Source organism: Pavona decussata, unplaced genomic scaffold (genome assembly GCF_977016875.1).
Source record: "Pavona decussata unplaced genomic scaffold, jaPavDecu1.1 SCAFFOLD_84, whole genome shotgun sequence".
Lineage (NCBI taxonomy): Eukaryota > Metazoa > Cnidaria > Anthozoa > Scleractinia > Agariciidae > Pavona > Pavona decussata.
This window is the reverse complement of record NW_028145502.1, coordinates 5,983,235-6,005,454: the sequence shown is the minus strand read 5'-3', so window position 1 is coordinate 6,005,454 and position 22,220 is coordinate 5,983,235. Positions and strand designations below refer to the sequence as shown.

Here is a 22,220-nt window from a genome sequence, read left to right as displayed (position 1 = left end):
TCGGGCTCCATTTCGTATCCAGCGATAAAACTGATTTGTGAGTTGCCTGAGTCAAAGCTCGTCTCCAAATGCGATGACGTGGATGACATTGTAAAATTTCAGTAGATTTCTGATGGCTATAGAGCCAGAATCAAACGAATTTTGCTACGGAAAGCTTTGACAGTTCAAAACTAAAGATAACTGACTGAAAATCGCTTGAGGGTCGTCCTCGATTTCACGTCACAACTTGATTCTATCCGGAAGACCAGATCCCGTTGCGCTATCGTGAACAATTCCGAACTCGACTTTAAGGAGGATAAAAAGGCGAAGACTAAACCAAAACAATTTTTTTTTGTAGAGATACTCACCAAAGTATGAAAATTTATTTTAGAGAAAAAAGTATTCGGAGTTCGGAGCACTTTTTTGTTAAATAGATGGAAATCAAAATATTATTTACTAACATTTGATTCGTAGTCTTTAGGTGAAAAGTTAATGAACAAGCGTTTCTCTGCAAAACGCTCTATTCTTGATTTATAATTATAGTAAAGAACAAAAACGTATCGCAAAGCTTAGCTTTTAATTAAGCAGTGACACCGTACAAAGCTGTACACTAATTAATTTATACCTTTATTTTATGCTGATTTTCGCCAAGTTAAATATCTAAAAATTGAACTTGTAGTGAATGTTTTTTAGAATGTACTGAAAAGGAGAGTAATCATTTTTGATTAAAACGTTTTTTATGTTCTTTCACTCAGTTTTTCTCTTCCCTTTAACCTTTCTATAATGGTTATTTAAAAATAGATTTTTTGAAAAAAAGTAAACCTTAAAAAAAATTACGACGTTTCGACCTCTCCGAGGACATTTTCAAAGCTTACATAAATATGTTACAAACAGATAAAATCGGTAAGATTGTAATGAGCGCTAAAATGAGATAAAACGTGTCAATGATAAGTATTTATAAAGCAAAAAAAAAAAAAACCCACATAAAACAATGAAACAAAACAATAATAAAGCCTGTTAAGAACTCATCTAAGCAAATAATTTCGCGCGGATAGAATTACACTGTTTGTTTAGTTTGGTTTCAGTTCTCGATAAGAAAGCATTTTGAAAATGAGGCAGTAAACTTTTAGCACAAAATCTGTATCTAAGAAATTACTCATGAAAAATAAATGTCTACGCAATCCAACAGGGTGTGGTTCCGTTGTCAACAACGTGCTGACAAGTCCCAGATATCCAAGCAGGTACCCAAACAACATGGACTGTGTCTACCGGGTTTATATTCCACACCGGATGGCCATGAAGATTTACTTTTCCTCTTTTAGACTTCAGAGTCATCGATATTGCAGGTACAAGACTATCGAGTCAGTGTTCAGTATATACATTACGTAACCTCCATTGCATGATAATGGCCAGTTTTGATTATTCCCTTGTTTTGTCTTGTTTGTTGTGATCGATGAAAGGTGTATACTACTCGAAACGCTTTATTGAGACATTCCAAAGAACAAAGTTACTTGTTAGTCTCATTACACTAAAAGTAGCCATTTTTATCTCTAGACTCATTGACCTGCTTCGTTGTTTGGTTCTTTGTTTGTTCGTTATTGTTGTTTTGATTTGCGGCTAAGAATCAAATCAATAAGTAGACTGCCTTGTCATTTACTGTCATAACACACCTGTGATAAACTAGTTTTGCATGTATTTGATCTGATTTTCTACTCTTCGCGCCTGTCTGTACTTCATGCTGGCCTGATTATAGATAGTTTTGGAACCTTTGCTTATTTTTCTGGACAAATTGATATGTAAGCTGTTTATAAGGTTTGTTTGTCTATGTCGTTGTATTTGCATCATTTATTATTAGGCCATGGGTTACTTTAGCGTTTATCTTGTTATCTTGTCGAGTAGTCATTATATGGTTTAAATGTAAGTTTTTGTAATGCTTGCCCTACTTTAATGTATGTGCTGTTATTTGATAGATATTGGCCTTTTACTCAGTAATCATATAATAATGCGTGTAACTTAGTCACATCTTACCTTATCAAGCTGTGTTAGCTCATGTCATTTAAGCTTATGTTATCTCATCATAAATGAACTAAACAAATACGTCTTCCTTGTTTGCAGGTATGACTACTTGAGGATTTCCAATGATAACAACTATACCGTAGGTACATACTGTGGGGTGAAGTCTGGATTGAACATCAGTTTCACTGGACGCTATGCTGTAATAACCTTTCACTCGAACGGCCGTGTCAAGCGTAGAGGATACAAGTTAGATTTCTCATTTGTTCCTCCTGGTAAGTAGAAAGAGTCGGACGAAATTTTATCGAAATACTCTCGAAACTAAGTGTCAATTTGCTATTCAGGGATTGTTGGCTATGATAACTTATAATTCACTGATTATAATCAACGCGTTACTATTGGACAAAGAAAAATCGCAAGTGGTACTAAATTAAGCGCACGGTTATTTAGCAAATACACCCCTTAGGTGGCTACCTTATCAGACGATATTGTCCGAGGCGAAAGAATGTACGAAAAATGCACAGTTGCCCGAAAAACGAAGGTTTAAAGGCGGCTGTGAAATTTTGAGGACATTCGTTGAGGTTTTATTCCAAACGTACACGGGCTACTTTTATAGAAACTTTAAAAAACGTTTACAATATATTATTGTTAAGCTAATAAGCTGTAAAATCTGAAAATAACCCTTTCGGTTTTGTAGGCATTCAAAGCACTTAAACCCAGAACTGTCAGTGTGTGCTTTGGCTGCATTAATTACCAGCTCCCACATTAATACAGATACCCCAACAAGCTAGACTATATTCTTCAGGAGATAACGGGCTAACAAAGCTTGCCAGGATTTTCCGATTTTCCCATTGGGTTATGAGAAATTCTATTGTAAAGTTTGATTATTGAATATCTTTCAACGAGTCTCACGCGCTAGGACGACGCAAGAACGCTTTTTCGATTTTCGCAAGAGCCTGAAGCACTTTGGTGCATTAGTGTGTGACGAACATTTTGGCCAAATTTCGTTCAAATCTGGAAAATGTATCAACCCTATTATAGTCATTAGAATGGAAGGAATACTCGTAGAAATAAGCCCTGAGTTTGCCGCCTCCAAAGATTTGCACAGTTTTTGCACACCATTACAGGAATTGTCAATGGGGTCACACTGCTGACCAATGGAAAACAACACAGGAAATATCTGCAGAGACTCATCTTCCATCTGTGAAGTTGAAGGTTGCTCGAACCAGAAGCCCTGTTCACTCTCTACTTGAGTTTTCTTTTTCTCATCACTATAATTGTTTTTTTTTTTACTTACTTTTGGGATCTAGGTTGCGTCGAAGCTTTTCCGTTGTACAACTTTTCATGAAGAAGACATCCTCTTATCTTCGCTATAAGTTTTCTCAAGTATTTGACTGGAATAAAAAAAAAAAAAGAAAACCAAAAAAAGAAAACAACAACAACAACAACAACAACAACAACAAACTAAGCAATCAAGGGGAGAAAAAAAAGAGAAACCGTTTACGTGCTAAATGTTCAGACCAACAGCCTCGAGACAAAAATCTTCGAACTAAATATTGAAGCTTAGATGGTAAGATACATGTAAAGATAGCAGCTTTTACCGCAGAAAGCGTTGTAGGGAACATGAGAGTATCCTGCTGGGCTAAATACGCGAAGATGTGGGAGCATCTAAAAGGTATTACTTTACCTTGGACCACGCGCTATCGTCGGCATCGTCATCGGTGTCAATTAGTGAGGGATGTTAGAGAAAAGCCAGGAAAAACAGTTGCATGGTTAACGGCCCTCAGATGGACATGTATCGGCCATCCAAATAGTACCTCTCACGGAGGCTATCGAACAAGTTTCGCTCACACTTATTTTATACGCGCTGGCGATAAGAGCAGCAACTAGATTGCAAACTTCAATATTTCTTGCAGATAGAAGTGCTGAGTCATAGCATCGAGACTTTACCTCCAAATGAGAAATTCGTGCTCGAGAAACTTAAGCGATCAATAAAATTTGAGAGCGGGTGCTACAAAGTCGTAATCCCTTTGAAACGTTACCGGTTAGTGTCACCGGACAACCTCGAGACAACCCTGAGACGCTTGATTAGTATGGAGAAACGCTTTCTCAAAGAGCCAGAAGAATTAAAGGTTGCGTATGGAAGATCCCCCCCCCCCCCCCAAAAAAAAAAAAAAAAAATTGTGTCCTGTTAACTACGACACTTTCCTGTTATAAGGCCTGACAAATCAACGACAAAAACGTCAGCCAAGTGCGAGTGGATCTCTTTGAGCGATGTCATACACCAGGGACCTAAGTTGGAACGAGAGCTTTTCAGCGTTTTGCTACGGTTCCAAAAGCAAGCAATAGCGTTAGTGGTGACATAGCAAAGGTGTATCTCCTCTCAGAAGACACGCAGTATAATCAAGTTTTATGAAGGGCGCTCAAAGAAACCAAAAGACCAGATGAATATGAATTTAGTCGAGTAGTTTTCAGCAAGGACGCTCAGAGTACTGTTGGTAGAGGGAGAGAAAAAAGATGTTCGCCTTCAGAGTGCATCCACCTGGAGACGGCTAGACGTAACAACACGCAGTTTCCTGGGAAGAATTGCCACACTTTTTGACCCTTCAAAACATTTAGACCACGGGCATCAACACAGGGACAGTTAGATAAAACAGGAGGGGAAGGCTAGGCAGTGGTTCAATAAATTAGATCATTTAGAGAACATTAAAATGCCATGATGTCTTAAGCCGGTAGACTGGGATGTAAAGTCCACGAGACTGCACACATTCGTAGATGACTCACCAAATGAAAATGAAACGGTAGTGTATTAAAGATATGAGCACAGTGATGGAGCTGTTTCGATTCGCCTTGTAGCTTTCAAGTCAATAGTTGCACCCGTTAGATCCGCAAGTATCCCTCGTTTAGAGCTGTTGGGGGCAATTCTAGGATTAAGACTAAGTGTATCGATATCAAAATCATCGGAGAATGAAACTCGCGAAATCACGTTTTGGTCAGACAACATGAAAGTGTTATGGTAGATACATCGCCCTAGTAGGACGTTTGAGCCATTTATTTTAAACAGAATTGGAGAAATACAGTCTCACAAAAGTCCTCACCGGTGTAATGGTGTGTCCACTGACTAGAATCAAGCTGATTATTAGGCTTACCACTAGAAGAGGTAGCTAGCAAGGACACCTGGTGTTAAGGATCTTTGTATTTGAAGAAGGAAAAAAATCAGAATGGGCAGTAAATCGAATCACATGTAAGTGAAACAGCATGCAACGAAAGTCGTCACGGAATTAACAGGCTGGCCTACACACTGACAGCAGCATTAGAGGGACAACGATGCTGGCTATCCAAAACAAAGCTGTGTGGTTGCGTGATGTGGAAATCTTTTCTACCTGTATTAGACTGGATCAGAACACTAGCTTGGGTATATCGCTTCGTAAACAATTGTCAGTTACCTCGAGATAAACCTATTACAAGTAAGCGGACTGCGAACGAGATTGAGGGCGCCATAATTCCCACATGCAGAATCATTTGGAGAAGAGTACTCAGCGTTGACAAGAGGTGTCGAAAGCTGATAGTGGAATATTTTAGATTTAAAGAAATGATAGGTTTTCTAGTATTTTGTTGTGTATTATCTAGTATTTTTCACGAACATTCCAGTGTAGGAAACGTTTAGGAACCCGCGTGTCGGTTTTTGCTGTTCGACGTTTCTACATATTTGACAACAGTGTTGAAATTAGCAAGTGATGTAATATTCTAAGCCTAGGAAAGTAGAGGATTCTGGGATGTCAAAACACGTGCGCGAACGAGATAGAATTCACTAGTTGTTGTTGCTGTTGAGGCGAATAGATCAAAGGAGAAAGCTGGAATCTTGTGTTATTGTGGAACTATCTAAAGTCAGAATATGTGATGAAGTTTTTTGTTTATGTTGGAATAATTTGGAGTCCGAACATGGTGACCGCTGACGTGACCCGACCGTAATTTGACCGTTCACTACAAATGTTGTTTACTTGTGTTCGCCATTTTGTCGATTGAAAAATAAAGACGAAACAAATCGACCAACTGAAAAAAACCTCGCACTGGATTAAGAGGGTGGATGACAAGGGATTTTGACGCTGTTCGTGACATGATAGAATGCGACTCACCTGAGGTCTCTAGAGTTGAAGAAATGCTCGATTCGATTATTACGCGACTGCAGAAAGCCGAGGATTTGCAGATGGAGATCGAGAAATTGATGAGCGACGATGATCAAGTACGAGCTGAAGTGGACACTCAAGGACCATGGTTTGACCGGGTAAGGGAACGTATTCATGATGCGAAATTGTGGTTGAAGGATAGACAAAAGCAAAATTTTGGCGAGATAGTCCAGCCCACTACACCAAAACCGAAGAATACGTCATGTACGCACAAAATGAAACTACCAAAGACCGATCTCAGAAAATTCTTGGGCGATGTGTTGGATTGGCCAGAAGTTTGGGACATTTTTAGAACGAAATTAGAAGAAAATTAATGAATGCTGTAAAAACAATAGCTTCTCAAAAGCAAGGAGGACAATTGGGAAAAGCATACTAATTTGTTAACCGCTTGTCATAGAAACTAACAATAATTATTGAAGAGGGGCACTAAAGGATCCCACTTCTTCGAGGTAGGAGCTTGTTTGTAGGATTCAATTTTAAATTGGGGCTTGAGGACCGCCAAAAACATATTTAGCTGACGGACCTTGTTACTGGTTTTGCAGCGCCATATGTAATGTCTGGCAATCTGGCGGATTGAGACGCTTGGAGATGTGCTGGACGGAGAATTTGCTGTTTTGGAGAGATGACTGCACGAGGAGTGAACCTAACAAATACCTTCTCATTTCAAGCTGTAGTAATGAACAATTTGTCTGTTGTCTACGAGAGGGTGGCATCTCAGTCCTATCAAGCTCTTCAAGAGGTTGTTGGTGGTTGTCCAGTCCTCGCTGCTATCGCTGGCTCTGGATCAGACCATATTGGTATTGTGTTTGGAGAAGATTGCTATGACACTATCGTCTAAGGTATGACGTTAAAATTGAGAAATGGTCTCAAGGGAACGCCGACAATTTTTGGGTGGATTCTTCATGGTGGAAGTGGAGCTAACCCAGTCACTGGAGTGGTAGCCAGGGCTCATGCCCACGCCTTCCGAGCCTCAGTTCATGAAAAACTAAAGGACTTCTAGACTTTGGACCACCTTGGTGTAACAAGTGATGAGATGTTGGAACATGACCTTGAACTGAAAGTGAAGAACGCCATTCAACGCGATGAATTGGGCAAGTATGTTGTGTCGTGGCCCTGGAAACATCAAGCTCTAAAGAACTTAGCTCTTAACAAGACCCTTAGTGAAACAAGGCTTCGCCGAATGGTAAGAAGGATGACAAAAGAGAAGTACACAGCATATGACCGTCAGTTGAAGTCTCTCCTTGAAGAGGGTCACATCGAGTTGCTGCCAAAAGACTGTGTTCCCCAGTCATATCGTCCACATCGAGGCGTTGTAATAATGGATCGGGAGACAACCAAACTGCGTATAGTACATGACGCCTCAGCCGAGTCTAAGGAAGGCCTTTCTCTAAATGATGCCCTTGAGAAAGGACCAAACCTTTTACCGTTATTGTGGGGCATTCTTCTCCGATTCCGAATTGGCAAGGTCGGCATTGTAGGCGATCTTGAGAAGGCCTTTTTACAGTTGTCCCTTCATGAGGAAGATCGGGACGTTTGCTTGTTTCTTATGGCTAAATCCCCAAGGAGAAATAGATGTGTACAGATACAAAAAGGTGTTCGTCGGTGCCAAATCACCACCATTTCTGCTGCAGGTTGTCCTAAAGCACCATTTGGAGGGGTCCATAAGCAAATCAGAGATGGCCTCCCAACTTCTTCGCAACCTCTACATGGATGATCCGGTGAAATCTGTAGAGAACACTGAGAAAGCAAGAGAGTTTTGGCAAGAGGCAATCCGCGTATTTAAAGATGGTGGCTTCAACCTGCGGAAATTCCGGTCCAATGATGAGGATCTGCTCCGTGAGTTTTCAGATGGTCAAGTGCAACAAATTCACAAGGTTCTTGGGGTTAGCTGGGACTTGAAATCTGATGAACTTTTACCACTTGTTGATCTGGATGTTACTGTGCCTAAGAAGCTAGCAAAGAGGGAAGTACTGTCTTGTTTGTCCAAGATTTATGACCCATGTGGACTTGTGAGTCCAGTAGTTACTCCATTAAAGATTGTTGTCCAGGACTGCTGGAAAGAGAAGCTCGGGTGGGATGAAGAAGTCAACCAGGATTTCCGATGGCGTGTTGAGGAAGTCTTGAAAGGGTGTTCCGGTGGAAATCTTCTTAGAGTCAACCGATGACTGGGAGTAACACCTTCTCAGCAAGAGTACATGAGACTGTCGCCTTACGTTTTTACTGATGCCTCATTCAGAGCCTATCCTCAAGCAGCCTACCTTCGTATTAAAGATACAAAACGAAAAGTAACAGTGAATCTTGTTGCTTCGAAGTGCCGACTTGCACCACCAAGTGGAGACACAATACCTCGTCTTGAGCTCCTTGGTGCGTTACTTGGAGTTAGGCTTCTGAATTCCCTGAGACAAGAATACCGCGGCATTCTAAAGTTTGATGACGAATTCCTTTGGACCGATTCTAGTGTTGCTCTCGCATGGATCAATCAGGGACCGCGTGTGGGTGGAGTGTTTGTGACCACCCGCGTGGAGGAGATAGCTACTGTCGGTGGAGTATGGTCTTGGGTCCCCACAAACGAAAACCCTGCTGATTTACCCACTCGAGGGACGACAGTAGCCCAGTTATCAACCTCCAAGATTTGGTGGAATGGTCCTCACTAGCTGAAAGAACCTGAAACAGAATGGCCGAAACATCGAATGAATGAGACAGATGTTACATTGGCTATGATTGGGTTTAGCTGATAGTCAAGAACCGGAGTATCTGGAGGACTTCGTTGACCCTCCTAGAACGGGAAGGTATCTTCGAACCTTGAGGAGTGTAGCATGGATACTGCGTTGGCGCACGTCTGTTGAAAACACTCAAACTCTGCTGTCCATTAAGGAGTTGCAAACTGCCAAGACATTCATCCTGGAACAAGTACAAAGGAAATTTTTTTCTGGGAAGAATTGAAAGCATTAGAAATTGGCCAACCAGTTCATCGCCAGTCTAGTTTGATGTCCCTACATCCGTTTTTAGAAGGTGGTTTGATCAGGATGGGGGGCCGTTTGCAACAAGTGGAAGCGACGTTTGACGAGCTTCATCCAGTCCTTGTGAAGAAGTGTGGTGTTGTCGACCAGTTAGTGCTTCATGTTCATGAACAAATGCAACACGCTGGTACTGCAATGGTTATTTCAAAACTGCGACGCCAAGGTGTTTGGATTCTGCGTTCAAAGAAGTCGGTTTCATCCGTTTTACCGAAGTGCAGAAAGTGCAGCGGGTTCTCGTCTGGTCCTGCATCCGAACAGACGCCGCCATACCCCCAATCTCGAGTGACTTGTAGGCGTCCTTTTGAAGCAACAGGCATGGACTTAGGAGGACCCCTTTACCTAAAAGACAGTAAGGTCTGGTTCGTAGTGTTTACGCGCATGTCCGTTAGAGCCATCCATTTGGAGCTTGTGACATCGTTGTCTGTAGAAGTGTTTATTCAGGCCCTGCAGAGATTTATGAACAGGCGAGGTGTCCCGCAGCTGTGCATAAGTGATCACGGAACAAACTTTGTAGTTGCAGCCAAGTGGGTGAGAGAGAAAAAATCTCGACATAAAGTGGCAGTTTGTGGTCGAAAGAGCACCTTGGTGGGGAGGAGCCTGGGAAAGGTTAGTGGGCGTTGTCAAAGGCCTTTTAATTTACGTCGCACGTTGGGCCATGCTGTGCTTTCCTGGGAGGAATTGGAGACCGTCCTTACTGAGTTGGAGAAAGTCGTTAACCTCTAACCTATTACCTATCTGTGGGAGTTGGCCGACCCTGGTGGTGGCGTTCTTATCCCTTTCAGTCCACAGCATCCCGAGGAGACATCAAAGAAGAAAAAGAAAGAGAACTAAACCACTCTGACGAATTTCAACGGAGAAAAAAAGAGGCTGTCTTCTATAAATGACCTTTGGAAGGAAAAAATCTTTGCATCAAATACTGGATTCCCAAGGGGAAGCCTGGAAGACTGTGCCAAATCCTTTAAAAGAGGGAGAAATTGTTCTTGTGGCCGATGACAGAGAGAAACGCCTTAATTGGAAGATGGGTGTTGTTAGACAGCTGATTCGTGGTCGTTGTGGAAGAAGCCGTGCAGCTGTTGTTCAGGTGACGTCTGGTCTATTGAGACGTCCAATTCGTAAGTTCTATGAATTGGAACTCTGTGCTGAGGCAAACAATCCCCCGCCCATTACAAGTTCTCCAGACAATTCTGATAAAGATAGTGCGATGCCAGACAACGAGGTTAAGATGATGGACAACGACGAAGAGGAAGTTGAATGTGAAGTTACCCTTCCGCAGAGAACTCGGAGAGGAAGACAGACTGTTCGTCCACGCCGTTATGAAGACTGATATGGATGGAGTCACAACTTGCTACCGCAAGTTGCGAAGTGGAGGATGTCCAAAGCTGATAGTGGAAATGAAAAAGAAATGACAGGTTTTGTAGTATTTTGTTCTTATGTTTTCGCGAACATTCCAGTGTAGGAAACGTTTAGGAACCCGCATGTCAGTTTTTGTTGTTCGAAGATTCTACATATTTGACAACAGTGTTGAAATTAGCAAGAGATGTAATGTTCTAAGCCTAGGAAAGTAGAGGATTCTGGGATGTCAAAACACGTGCGCGAACGGGATTGAATTTGCTAGTTGTTGTTGCTGTTGACGCGAATAAATCAAAGGACAAAGCTGAAATCTTGTGTTATTGTGGAACTATCTGGAGTCAGAATATGTGAGGAAGTTTTGTGTTTATGTTGGAATAATTTGAAGTCCGAACAAGAGGAAAAGCACTTCCGGGTGGTGGCAAGTTACTCGCCCTGAACCCAATAAATGATAAAGATGGATTGATGAGATCTGCTGGTCGTCTTGAGAATGCTGAGTATTTACCGCCGGTGCACCCAGGTCCACGATAAAAGCGTCCAAACGAGCTGTAGAATCCTAGGAACAAAGAAAGCGACAACCACACACATATATATGACAATATAATCTTTATTGTTTGCCGGAACAAGCAAAGCCGTATCAAGGGGAGGGGGCAAAGCCGAGGCCATTCTCCCCCGATGCACCCCGCCAAAACCAACAGACAACAAAGGGGGGAAAAAGAGAACAAAATAAGAATAAAAAGGAATGAAAAGAAAATGTCAGGGGAGGAATTATGGAGACAGTGAAACAATGTTTTTTGCGAGCAAATGAGTCATGGAGATGCACCGCGGTAAAGGTTGTGCGATGTAGAAAAGGACAGCATTGGAAGCCCAGGCGCCTTGTAGACTGATAAGCTCAATGGGGACGTCACAACAGAACACATATGTTGCCCCTCTACGACGAAAGCTGTGGTCAGGGTATTGAGTGGGCCTCAGGCCGGCGGAACAGAGAATGTGTTGTAATTTGTTGGTGAGGACGGTGTGCGTTATTGGGCTAGTAAGAGCTCCCTTGGAGTTCAAAAAGGCGGGGGAGGAGGGTAGGGCCGGGAACAGGCGGACATGGCGCTCGTAGGCTTGCACGGGGCAAAGCAGACGACTAGGAGGAAGGCGAACAACAGGGATGAGAAGTTTACGTTCCTTGAACTGAATGGTCTTAGACCAACGAACAAAGATGACCAAACCCCAAAGGTGAAATAGAATGTCCTGGCGAGACAGGGTTTTCGAAGGATCGTAACCAGTAACAGTCTTAGGGACCAAATTGGACTTGCGAAAAAATGAATGAAAGGTGATAAGCCTAGCCGCCCAGAATCCAGAGTCCTCACTGGTGATGAGCAGTGGACGAAGGCGTGAAAGGATTTAAGGAGTAATCGGTAATTTTTATTCTTGGGGGTCACCCAGAACGCCTCGAAAACCGCGAATGATGAGTTTGATAGTAAAGACATCGTGGAACGCAACATTGTAGCCAAAATGCCTGTGAAGGACATCAATGGCGGAGAGATTGTTAAATATAATAGAGTACTTGCAGGATGTAGACAATTGGATGAGTAAACGAATAACGGTGCCATGGGCGGCTGGAATAGGAACCAGACCAAATCTTGAACAGAAGCGCAGATAAACACGCCACTGAAAATGGCGAGTACTTAAGGTGGAGGACGCAAAGGCAGCTGCGGAGACAAACTTGGCTCCGCGATCCAGCTCCGAGAGATATCCTGAAAAAGAAAAAAAAAACAAGTCTGCTAAAAGAGCATGTGAAAGCACAGAGTTTTGTAGTAAGCGACTTAATCGGTCAGCGGCGTGATTAAATTTGCCTGGTAGGTGATCAGAGGGAAGGTGGAAATTATATCGAATGATTTGCCAGAAGAATTCATGCAACCAGGTCATAGCGATGGGTTTTTTGCACGTGCCGTTGTTGTTAAAGGACATGGCTTGGGTATCATCAGTTTCAATGCAGACGCGTTTGTTAACCCACTTGGGGTCCCAGCAACAGGCCACGAGAAGAATGGGGAAAAGCTCCAAATAGTTTATATTTGAACGAAGCGAAGGGTCAATTGCCTGACAGGCAGTAATCCAGTGCGGATTTTGCAGCAACATATGATCAGCTTCAGGGCAAGCTTCCCACGATCCAGCAAACCAGTCGTTAGAGCATAAGGCCCCAAAACCGTAAAAGGAAGCATCAGTCTGGAAGAAAATAGGCCGTCGAGAGTCTAGCGTCATACTACGACCGTTGAAGGTTACAAGAAATTGTTTCTACCACAAAATGTCGGCACGAAACTGAGAGTCAAGGGGGTAACGAGATGAGGAATGACGAAGTTTAGTGATGCAATCAATAACACGCCTGAGAAATGTTCGGCCACCGTGGACAACGTGACACGCAAAGTTCAACGAGCCTGCGAGTGAATACCCCGAGTATCAGGCTTTTTGTGGGGAGGAGGGGAGAGGGGGAAGAAAGGAAGAGGAAAAGAGAAGAAAAGTCTGACAGGAAAGCATTGAGACGAGTATTTGGCCCCCTGGATGAGCATGAGACTTTGCCGCAAATAGTAGCCAATCAAAATAACTTCCGGTCACGCAACTGTCATGTCAGCGATGACCGCTGTGAGTGATATGAACTGAAGTTACACACACAGCTCCATTGCGACGCACTCTCCAAACAGAATATTTTCTGTTGAGCACCACTGAGCAGAATTCGCGACTAGATACAGTTTTATTACAGGAGGAAAATACAAATCTCACAGTTCAGGACGGCAAGAAGTGATGACAAAAACGCAGCCATAACTAATCAAAAGACAAATAGCCGTGATAAGACACACAAGATTTCAGCTACGAAAACAAATAGGCGGCCGGATAAAGATTATTGCACAGTTCAAATCCTAACTAGAGAGGCTGTACTGTCACCGGACGCACTAAAAGAAGCCAAACCAAACCCAAATAAAATGCCTCAACGGGTATAAGAACGACGGTTGCTCAACAGGCGATAAATGCAGCACTCATAACCCAGAAATGGCATTTACATGTAATCATACAATACATGCTACAGCTGCATGGTTTAGTCTATCATGCAAATACTCCAAATCATCATGTTAAGCCACTGCAAACCTACAAGAAGCTAAATTGGTGGAAAGACCGAAATTGAACCGGGACATATGCGTGTAGAAGTCTCTCAAAGACATTCTAGTTAAAACTAAATACAACGTACGAACTGTACAGGGGTCGTGTTGACCCGTCAACACCTTTTTAAAAAACTAAGACACGATTCTTGTTCTTTTTTTAGTTCAATACCAGGAAAGATCTTCGGAGCTTCTTTAAATGCTTCCTTGGATTTGGTTTTGAACCTGTACAAGTCAACTCGACTGAGCTAAAAACGTTTTTTCGCTATCACAGCCTTTCGAAATTCAAGATGGTTCCCCCCTCCCAAAAAAAAAAGATGGTTCCTAACAAAATAATGCTCGCACTCTTGATAATTTTTGTTTCCGGCGGTGTGACGTGACCTTTCATGTCTCGTCTAATCAGCGCCAACGTACGAAATTTGGACGTTCGACACAGACATAAGAAAGGTTCTGTATCAGGCCTTCCTCTCCTCTTCTCCCCCTTCCCCTCCCCCACCCCTTCCCCCCTTCCCTAAGGAAGGCCTGATACTCAGGCTAGCGAGAGATTGAAGTTGACACTTGCTTGCAGAGACTTTATCGGAAAAAGACGAAATGAGAGCGTTGAGGAGAGTCAACATGCCACCCGGAAGGCGAATAGACATATGTGAATAATCTAGTTCGATTCCTAGGAACGTCACCCGCTGTGTCGGAGAAACAACTTTTTCTAACTGATGTTAAGCCCAAGGAAATGTAATAGGCTGATAACAGTGGCGAGACCGTTTTGATACTCGGCGTGGGCGCAGCCGATGATAAGAAATTTGTCTAAACAAGATGCCCATACTGGCATTTACGCGTGATGCTTAATGTGGCCTCATTGATTCCCATTGTGTGCCTCGCAGATTTATAAAACTATCCTAGCTAATGGAAAAGTTTGAGTCACAAAGATAGCGTTATGTTGTTTCCCTTGTGTCACGCCTGTTATCTTTGTACCAAAAATTCCATTCCTGCGTGATATTTTATCGTTGTGTTATTTGAAATCATACCGAAAATGACTTTCTCATAACGTCATGCTTATCAGTGACCTTTTCTTCGCGCATTTTGGTTCTAAAACTGTCAAACAAAGCACGATTCCTTTGCCAGGAACTCTCCAGTTTCCACCGTTTTGAATTTCGAGTGCTTCTGAGAAGTTATTCTTTCTATTTAGATTTTTTCAAAATTTCTTCGATTTCTTCAAAATGGTTAATTTTCCGTTTTCCACTTGAGTCCACAACATGTTAACAAGATGGCCGCCACAAATTTATTCCAGCTTTAATGAATAAATCAAATGATGCTTTGAAGTCACACAGGTAAGGGTGAGTGGGTCCCCTCCCTCGCGTATACGCGACAAGCATGGATTTTGATTGACCTGTTTTTGTTGAAAACAATCAGAGCAATACATCCCTACTACTAGGGCATAGTTTAATAAATAAACTAATGTGCAGATTTGTGACTACGACGAAGAAAAGAAATCTACCGGTTTTTAGACACGGTATGCCCTTTAGGGCATCCCACGTAATAATTGACAATAGCTTTGAAACCACGTCGAGACATCATGCGAACAGTAGCATTTGAGAGACGATTAAAAATGGCCGGAGCACACGAAAGACCAAAACATAGGTGGTTATCCACAAAATACTCATAGCGAGAATGGTCTAGTTCTCCAAACATACCGCAGTGTCAATGGAATTCATCCAAAAAGACTCCAAGTCCCGTTTAATCTGATCATACAGAGAAAAACCATGAGGGCCGCTGCAGCCCATGATGGGGCGAGATTTGCCCGAGTCCCTTTTAGGAACACGGCCAATAGAATGAATGCACCGGGGTTTGGTAGAAACTCGGGAAATGCAACCGAAATCTACTTCTTTGAGAAATATGTCGTCCACATCAGGTTTAGACTCAAAACAAGTAGCACTAGCATAATTATAGTTATCGTAGCCATCAACACGAGAGGGGTCGGATTCTGTAATAAGCTTGAAACCATTTCGAAGGCCATCAAGAATAAATTTTCTGTCCGGATCATGCAAAAGTTCCTTTACCCAAGCGTGGAATTTTAAAGGGCAATCCGCAAGCGGAGATAAGTTAGCAGAAGCGGCGTCTTCAAGCGGAAAAGAATTATGTTCATTAACGGTGCATATAGGAAGTCATTTGTCCGATTTTTTGCTAGAGCCAGCGACGCCGGTGCAAGCTTTGCCTTTGTTGGGTTGTGAACAATGAATGCAAATGTGCTTGAACCGACAACACTGCGTGTTAGGGCAACCGTTAGGACTAAAATTCCAACGGAAAAAAAACTCCTTGCTCATAGAAATGCGACCATCGTTAGCGAAGGAGGGGGAAGATGGCGTTGGGCGTAACGTGACTGCTGCAGCGAAATACTGGACACTAATTTAAGGTCGTCTACGTTACTTCCCCAGCTAAAGTTGTCCCGTGATTTGGTGGCACGGTAATCTTGATCAAAGGCTAGGATGGCACGGGTTAGAAATCTAGTTCCCTTAATGGCCAAAAAGAATAGGTAACAGATGTAATCCATGGCCTCCGAGGGATTGTTGGACATAATAGACTCAAGGATCTTAAAGTTTCCTAGCATTAATTGCGCAAAAGTCAGCTGTAGAGGTTTAAGATGCTTCCCATCAGGGTCAAATATAAGATTGGAAGGTGACAGTGGCTTACCTTCTGACTGAGTAGAGCCATTTGAAGAACTCGAGACCATTGTTGTAGTTGCTTATTCAGTCGATTGGTCTAACTATGCATATGTATACGACAGAGCGGCTGCCTTTCAATCACAAAACTTGGCGAGCTTGTCGTCCAGCTTAAAGGGAGGAAGCGACGAAGGATGCAAGACCTCCGTCAAAGGAGAAACCACTGGGGAAACCGGGGTGGTCATGGAGACAGTGGAGGGTGGCTACTACAGGAGAGTAGCGATAACTCGGCATAAAATAATTTTTTGCCCAACAACAAGCTTCATGTCCGCAAAATCCTGCTTGGTAAGTCCAGTAAGAACAGATTCCGAGGTGATGTGGTGCTCAGCCAAAACTTCCATGAGACTTTCAAGGAGGTTATGTTCATGGCAAAATTAAATCAACCAAGAGGTGTCATTTTTTTGTAGGAGAATATTTTTTCCCAGAGTGCTTAGGCATGGCGTTAAAAAACAAAGGCACATTCTAGATCGAAGGCGAGCTAACAGTGATGTAGCAGATAACGAAACTATCGCTGATGTTCAGGGGCACAGTTAATGGATAACTAACAGATTCTACGTATTATATTGCCATTGGCGGGTATCCAATACCTTGCATACGGGATTTTTGGGAACGCTGCTGTGATGGACAAAGAACTGATAACGGCGTTCACTGGTGCAGACGCCCTGATATACTCACAACCTTTAACATATCTATCAGCGAATCCTGCAGATGATGTTCCGTTAACACCAAACTATTTTCTACATGGGCAATTTGGGGGACAGTTTGCGCCTGAATCTGTAGTCGAAACGGAATTCAGACCTAAAAGGTGATGAAGACGCGTTCAAGAGCTAGCCCGACACTTTTTTATACTTTTATTTACGAGGTGTCATATACAATATTTAAACAAAACTACACTATAACACTTAATCTAGTTTTCGTACAATAAGCTTACTTACAATATTACATAACAGTACTGGCGTAAATGTTAGCAGTAACATTACTTAATATAACTTAAAGTATTGCCTAAATAGAAAAAAAGATTCTCGCAGTTATTTAAGCAACCTATGCAGTTGCGAAAAGAAAGCATGAAAAATTTAGGCTTGAACATGATTTGAACCCATGACCTCTACGATGCCGGCGCAGTTCTCTACCAGCTGAGCTATTAAGCAAACTAGGAGCTGGTCAAATTGTGAGTTCGTGATATACCCATGAAACGTGAATAAATTAATATGAATATATGAAACATAGATATTTATTTTTGCAACTGCTTTGGTTGCGTTAAAAACTGGGAGGATCTTTCTTCTATTGAATCTTTCACCCGCGGTTCAAATATATGTTTCATATATTTAAATTAATGTATTTGTGCAAAAATGTGGGCTCCATTTCCGTCGCTCCCTCGGGTCACAAATGTTTGGAGGTCCTCAACAGATTCTCCAAAAGTTGCTTTAATCTGCAATAAAATACAGGCGGTTTTCTGACAGGTATCATGGATAAGGTTTTAAGTACACCACCTTAACAAACTGGTTTACAAGATGTCTCTGCTTATAGTCTTTCTAACTTGATTCTTAACAGCTACTTTGACACCATGGACAAAACCACCAACCACAAACAGATCAGCGTTCCCGACACCGAGTCAAACTACAGGTAATGATATATCACCTGAATGTTTTGAAGTATATATTACTAAATGTAGGTTTTCAAAATGTAACGTTTCATTTGTCCACAGCTTTCACATACAAACTGCGCGACGATATTTTATTGAAGATTTAAGAGAAACAGCAATTAAAGTTCAGTTTAAAAATGTACCATTTCGATGAAAAACAGGTTCTCCATTAATGCGGTTTGAAACACACTTCTTAACTAGAAACATTACAATACTTCCTTGGACAAACCAACGGACAATACGAAGACCACTATTTACTATTCTTTTACTACTACATTGACAACTAGGTGACTGTATTTCTTTTTCTTCTCTTTTTTTTCTGTCCTTCTCGAGAAGAGACGGCGGGACCCGTGCGCAGCCGACAATGTCTGTGACGTAAATTCAAAATTAAATTTATGCGGCTCAACTAATCACCTTAAATGACATCCGACGACAATCCCATGCTAAATTAGATCAACAAACATAAGCGAGAAAGGCACCAAAACTCTGAAGATTGAAAGTAATATTTCGGGCGATTGCTGAGATAGTTTCTTCTAGCCAGAGAGGTGATGAAACGCCTATGAAGACTGCGGGTTCTACCCTCCACGGGTGTCTGCTTTGTGGTACAGAGCAAATTAAGTGATCGTCGAAAGAGAACTAGCTTAAAAGGCAAAGTTAAGGATGTCGCTAAAAGAAGAGCCAATGCTTTGAATATTCCGCTTAATAGCGTTTACGTCGAACGATTCTTGTGCAACGATAGATCACTGCAAAAAAAAAATATATATATATCAAACATCTTGAACAATGCCCAGACGAGGCGAGCGTAGTAAAGAGTGAAATTAAGAGTATTTTTGCTTCGGAATAATTGCTTAAACATGGTGCCGTGGGATTCTTGTGCCAACAAAGGCTTCTCGTTATTTCACAAAGGCAAGACCAAAGATGCCAGTTAACAGTTTAAATCTTACAAATAATTATACAGAACGGGAGCAATATGTTGAAATGGAGCAGACAGACCTATGCGACTCACGCTGTGTGTCCACTTTATTGATGAAAGCGTTCACAGTTTGGTATTAAACGCTGTCTTTAAGCCATTTTTACTGTGCTCAAAGATCTTTTCTCATCATCCTGGGCTGTTTAGATTAGCTTCTCTATTCCATTGTGCACGCTAGCGATGTGGCATTTGCTAATAGGTTTATTGGCTCGGTTTATTCGGCGGTGACCCCTACAGATTTCAAAAATTTGACTCGATCTTATATCAGCGACATCAAGGGCGAAATAACGACAACTAAAGATTGAAAGTTCGACCGTTTCACGGCATCAAAATCCATCTTCGCAGCTAAGAAAATTGGAGACTTCAGGCAGGTCTACACGATTTTCTTAGGTCGAAATTAACAACGCCAAGGTCACGCGTCCAGCTGTCTCTTCCAGGATGAGCGTAGGCTCATTTCGTGAAGAGTAGCTGGTAATCGATTCTAACTTCACAAATGTTTGGAGATCTTCAACAGATTCTCAGAAAGTGGGAGTTCCACTTGACATAACTTTTGTTTTTAGGTAGAATTATTGTTTTCTTTAATGTTTCTGATTTGTTTTCGCTTAATTTCGCTACTTTTCTGAAGTTATGAAATGAAACGTGATGCAATCCTTTTTTAAGCCTGGTGAACAAATGAGAATGATGTATTATTCAGTAATGACACAGGCAAACCCGGAAAAATAAATTCCGAGTGCTCCTATCAGGAGTCAAACCTAAGACCTTCCGATTACTAGTTCGGATGCTCTACCACAGAGATACGCGAGACTATTGGGAGCGAAGGCCATTAAACTACTGTAGGTTCATGGGACAAATTTGTTGCACATGTTTCGTAGGCCAATTGACCGGAATAAATATATTATTTTAGAGCCGAATAGGAAAGAAATCTGGGATCGGAAAACATTGAATGGCTGTCTTCAGTCAGTCTGATTAGTTTTAGGGACCAATATGTGATGTTTGGAAACAGTCACGGGCTCCAGATGTCAAGTGTTTGTGAATCGGTTCTGATCTCATAATTCGTGACGTGAATTGCGAGCCGCAAGTATCGCACGCATAATCGATCGTCCTTGAGTGGGAAAGAGTTTGAATCAGAGCTTGAAACTTGGATCAAATAAAGTTCTTTTCTTCGTTCTTCGAGATATGAAATTTAATTTAAAGAAAATTACGTACCAGAAACACTTTTATTTTAATGAAAATAGGCATTAGTTTCAATGTCATTTTGAGTAGCGAACACAAATCTGCATGCTTTAGAAAGCAACCGGTGATTTTGGAATTTTTATTGTATTAATTTTCTTGTGAGATGGTTTGTCAAGGTTTGTGTAAAATTTCAAGTTCATTGAGTCATTTTACACCGTGAACGGGGCTTCGTCCTTTGACCTAAATTTTCGCGGTTTTCATCGGCCCGTGACCGCACCTAGGCCGCATTTCAAACTCTTGCAATTTCAGTCAAAAAATAAAATACCTTGGAACTTTAAAGTATGATTTTCGAAAATAGTTAATCCAAGGGTATCTTCGGGCAAAATATAAGAAATTCGACCAAGTGGTCGCTGAAATGCAGTTCTCGATTCTTACAGGCAGCCGCTCTTAATAAAGCAGTTACACTGAACAAAGCTATACTCTAATTAATGTATACTTTTATTTTATGCTGATTTTGGCAGAGTTTAATATCTAAACGTTGAACTTGTAGTGAATATTTTTTGGAATGTACTGAAATGGAGAGTAATCATTTTTAATTAAAACGGTTTTTTTTTACGTTCTTTCACTCAGTTTTTCTCTTCCCGTTAACTTTTATTTAATGGTTATTTAAAAATAATTTGTTTTGAAAAAAAAAGTAAACGCTAAAAAAACATGACGTTTCGACCTCTCCGAGGTCATTTTCAAGTGAGATTAACATACAAAGCTTAGCATAAATATATTGCTAACAGTTAAAATCGGTAAATTGTCATGAACGCTAAAATGAGATTAAACGTGTCAATGGTAAGTATTTATAAAGTAAAAAAAAGGACATAAAACAATGAAGCAATATAATAGTAAGGCTTGTTAACAACTGATCTAAACAAATATTTTCGCGCGGATAGAATTACACTGTTTGTTTAGTTTGGTTTCAGTTCTTGATAAGAAAGCAATTTGAAAATGAGGCAGTAAACTTTTAGCGCAAAATCTGTATCTAAGAAATTACTCATGAAAACTAAATGTCTACGCAATCCAACAGGGTGTGGTTCCGTTGTCAACAACGTGCTGACAAGTCCCAGATATCCAAGCAGGTACCCAAACAACATGGACTGTGTCTACCGGGTTTATATTCCACACGGGATGGCCATGAAGATATACTTTTCCTCTTTTAGACTTCAGAGTCATCGATATTGCAGGTACAAGACTATCGAGTCAGTGTTCAGTATATACATTACGTAACCTCCATTGCATGATAATGGCCAGTTTTGATTATTCCCTTGTTTTGTCTTGTTTGTTGTGATTGATGAAAGGTGTATACTACTCGAAACGCTTTATTGAGACATTCCAAAGAACAAAGTTACTTGTTAGTCTCATTACACTAAAAGTAGCCATTTTTATCTCTAGACTCATTGGCCTGTTTCGTTGTTTGGTTCTTGGTTTGTTCGTTTTTGTTGTTGTTGTTGTTGTTGTTGTTGTTGTCTTGATCTGCGGCTAAGAATCAAATCAGGGACTGGTCCTAGCGTCATGGCGGCAGGACGCCATTGAAAACGCTCCGGTAGAAATATGGATTTCTACACCTAATACTCAACACAACCGCTAACCGGGAGCCTGCTAGTTAGACATTTGATCTGCTGGGAAGAGGAGTAAGCTAAATGCGAAGAAAAAGATCAAAACGCGGGTCAAGTTCTTCGACAAGCGATGAAAGTATGCCCACTGGCGAAGATGGCAGTTGCCTAAACAAAGAACTGAAGGACTCAATTGACTGTTTGAAAAAATTAGTCACCGACGGACTAGCAAAGTTACATGCAGACTTGGGCAAGCTACGATATGAATTTAAAGCTGACATAAACGAGGTGAAATCTTCGATCCAAAAACTTGAAAATAGCATAGAATTTACTCAAGGTGAGGCTGAATCCTTAAAAGAGCAAGTCAAACAGGAATCGAAGAAGCATGCTACTGACGTCGAATCACTGCATAAAATGGCCGCTGAGTTGGAGTT

The 22,220-nt window shown here is 41.5% G+C and overlaps 2 protein-coding genes across 2 annotated transcripts in view; both read left to right on the top strand.

The window, feature by feature from the left end:
* The window catches only part of LOC146475637 (uncharacterized), a 105,483-nt gene that overhangs the window by 35,183 nt on the left and 48,080 nt on the right, over positions 1–22,220 (top strand). The gene's annotated exons all lie outside the window — the stretch shown is intronic.
* On the top strand, positions 1,433–21,460 carry LOC146475640 (CUB and peptidase domain-containing protein 1-like). The gene is made up of 4 exons (XM_085116057.1): positions 1,433–1,492; positions 1,997–2,267; positions 17,952–18,023; positions 21,261–21,460. Exons 1-4 carry the CDS (start codon positions 1,433–1,435, stop codon positions 21,458–21,460), a joined length of 603 nt encoding a protein of 200 aa, XP_084972183.1.

Coding starts and splice junctions, on each gene's coding strand:
- LOC146475640 (XM_085116057.1), top strand. CDS start 1,433: ATGAAAGGTGTATACTACTCGAAACGCTTTATTGAGACATTCCAAAGA. Junction 1,493..1,996: donor TCCAAAGAACAAAGTTACTT/GTTAGTCTCATT, acceptor CGTGTAACTTAG/TCACATCTTACCTTATCAAG. Junction 18,024..21,260: donor GACACCGAGTCAAACTACAG/GTAATGATATAT, acceptor GCAATCCAACAG/GGTGTGGTTCCGTTGTCAAC.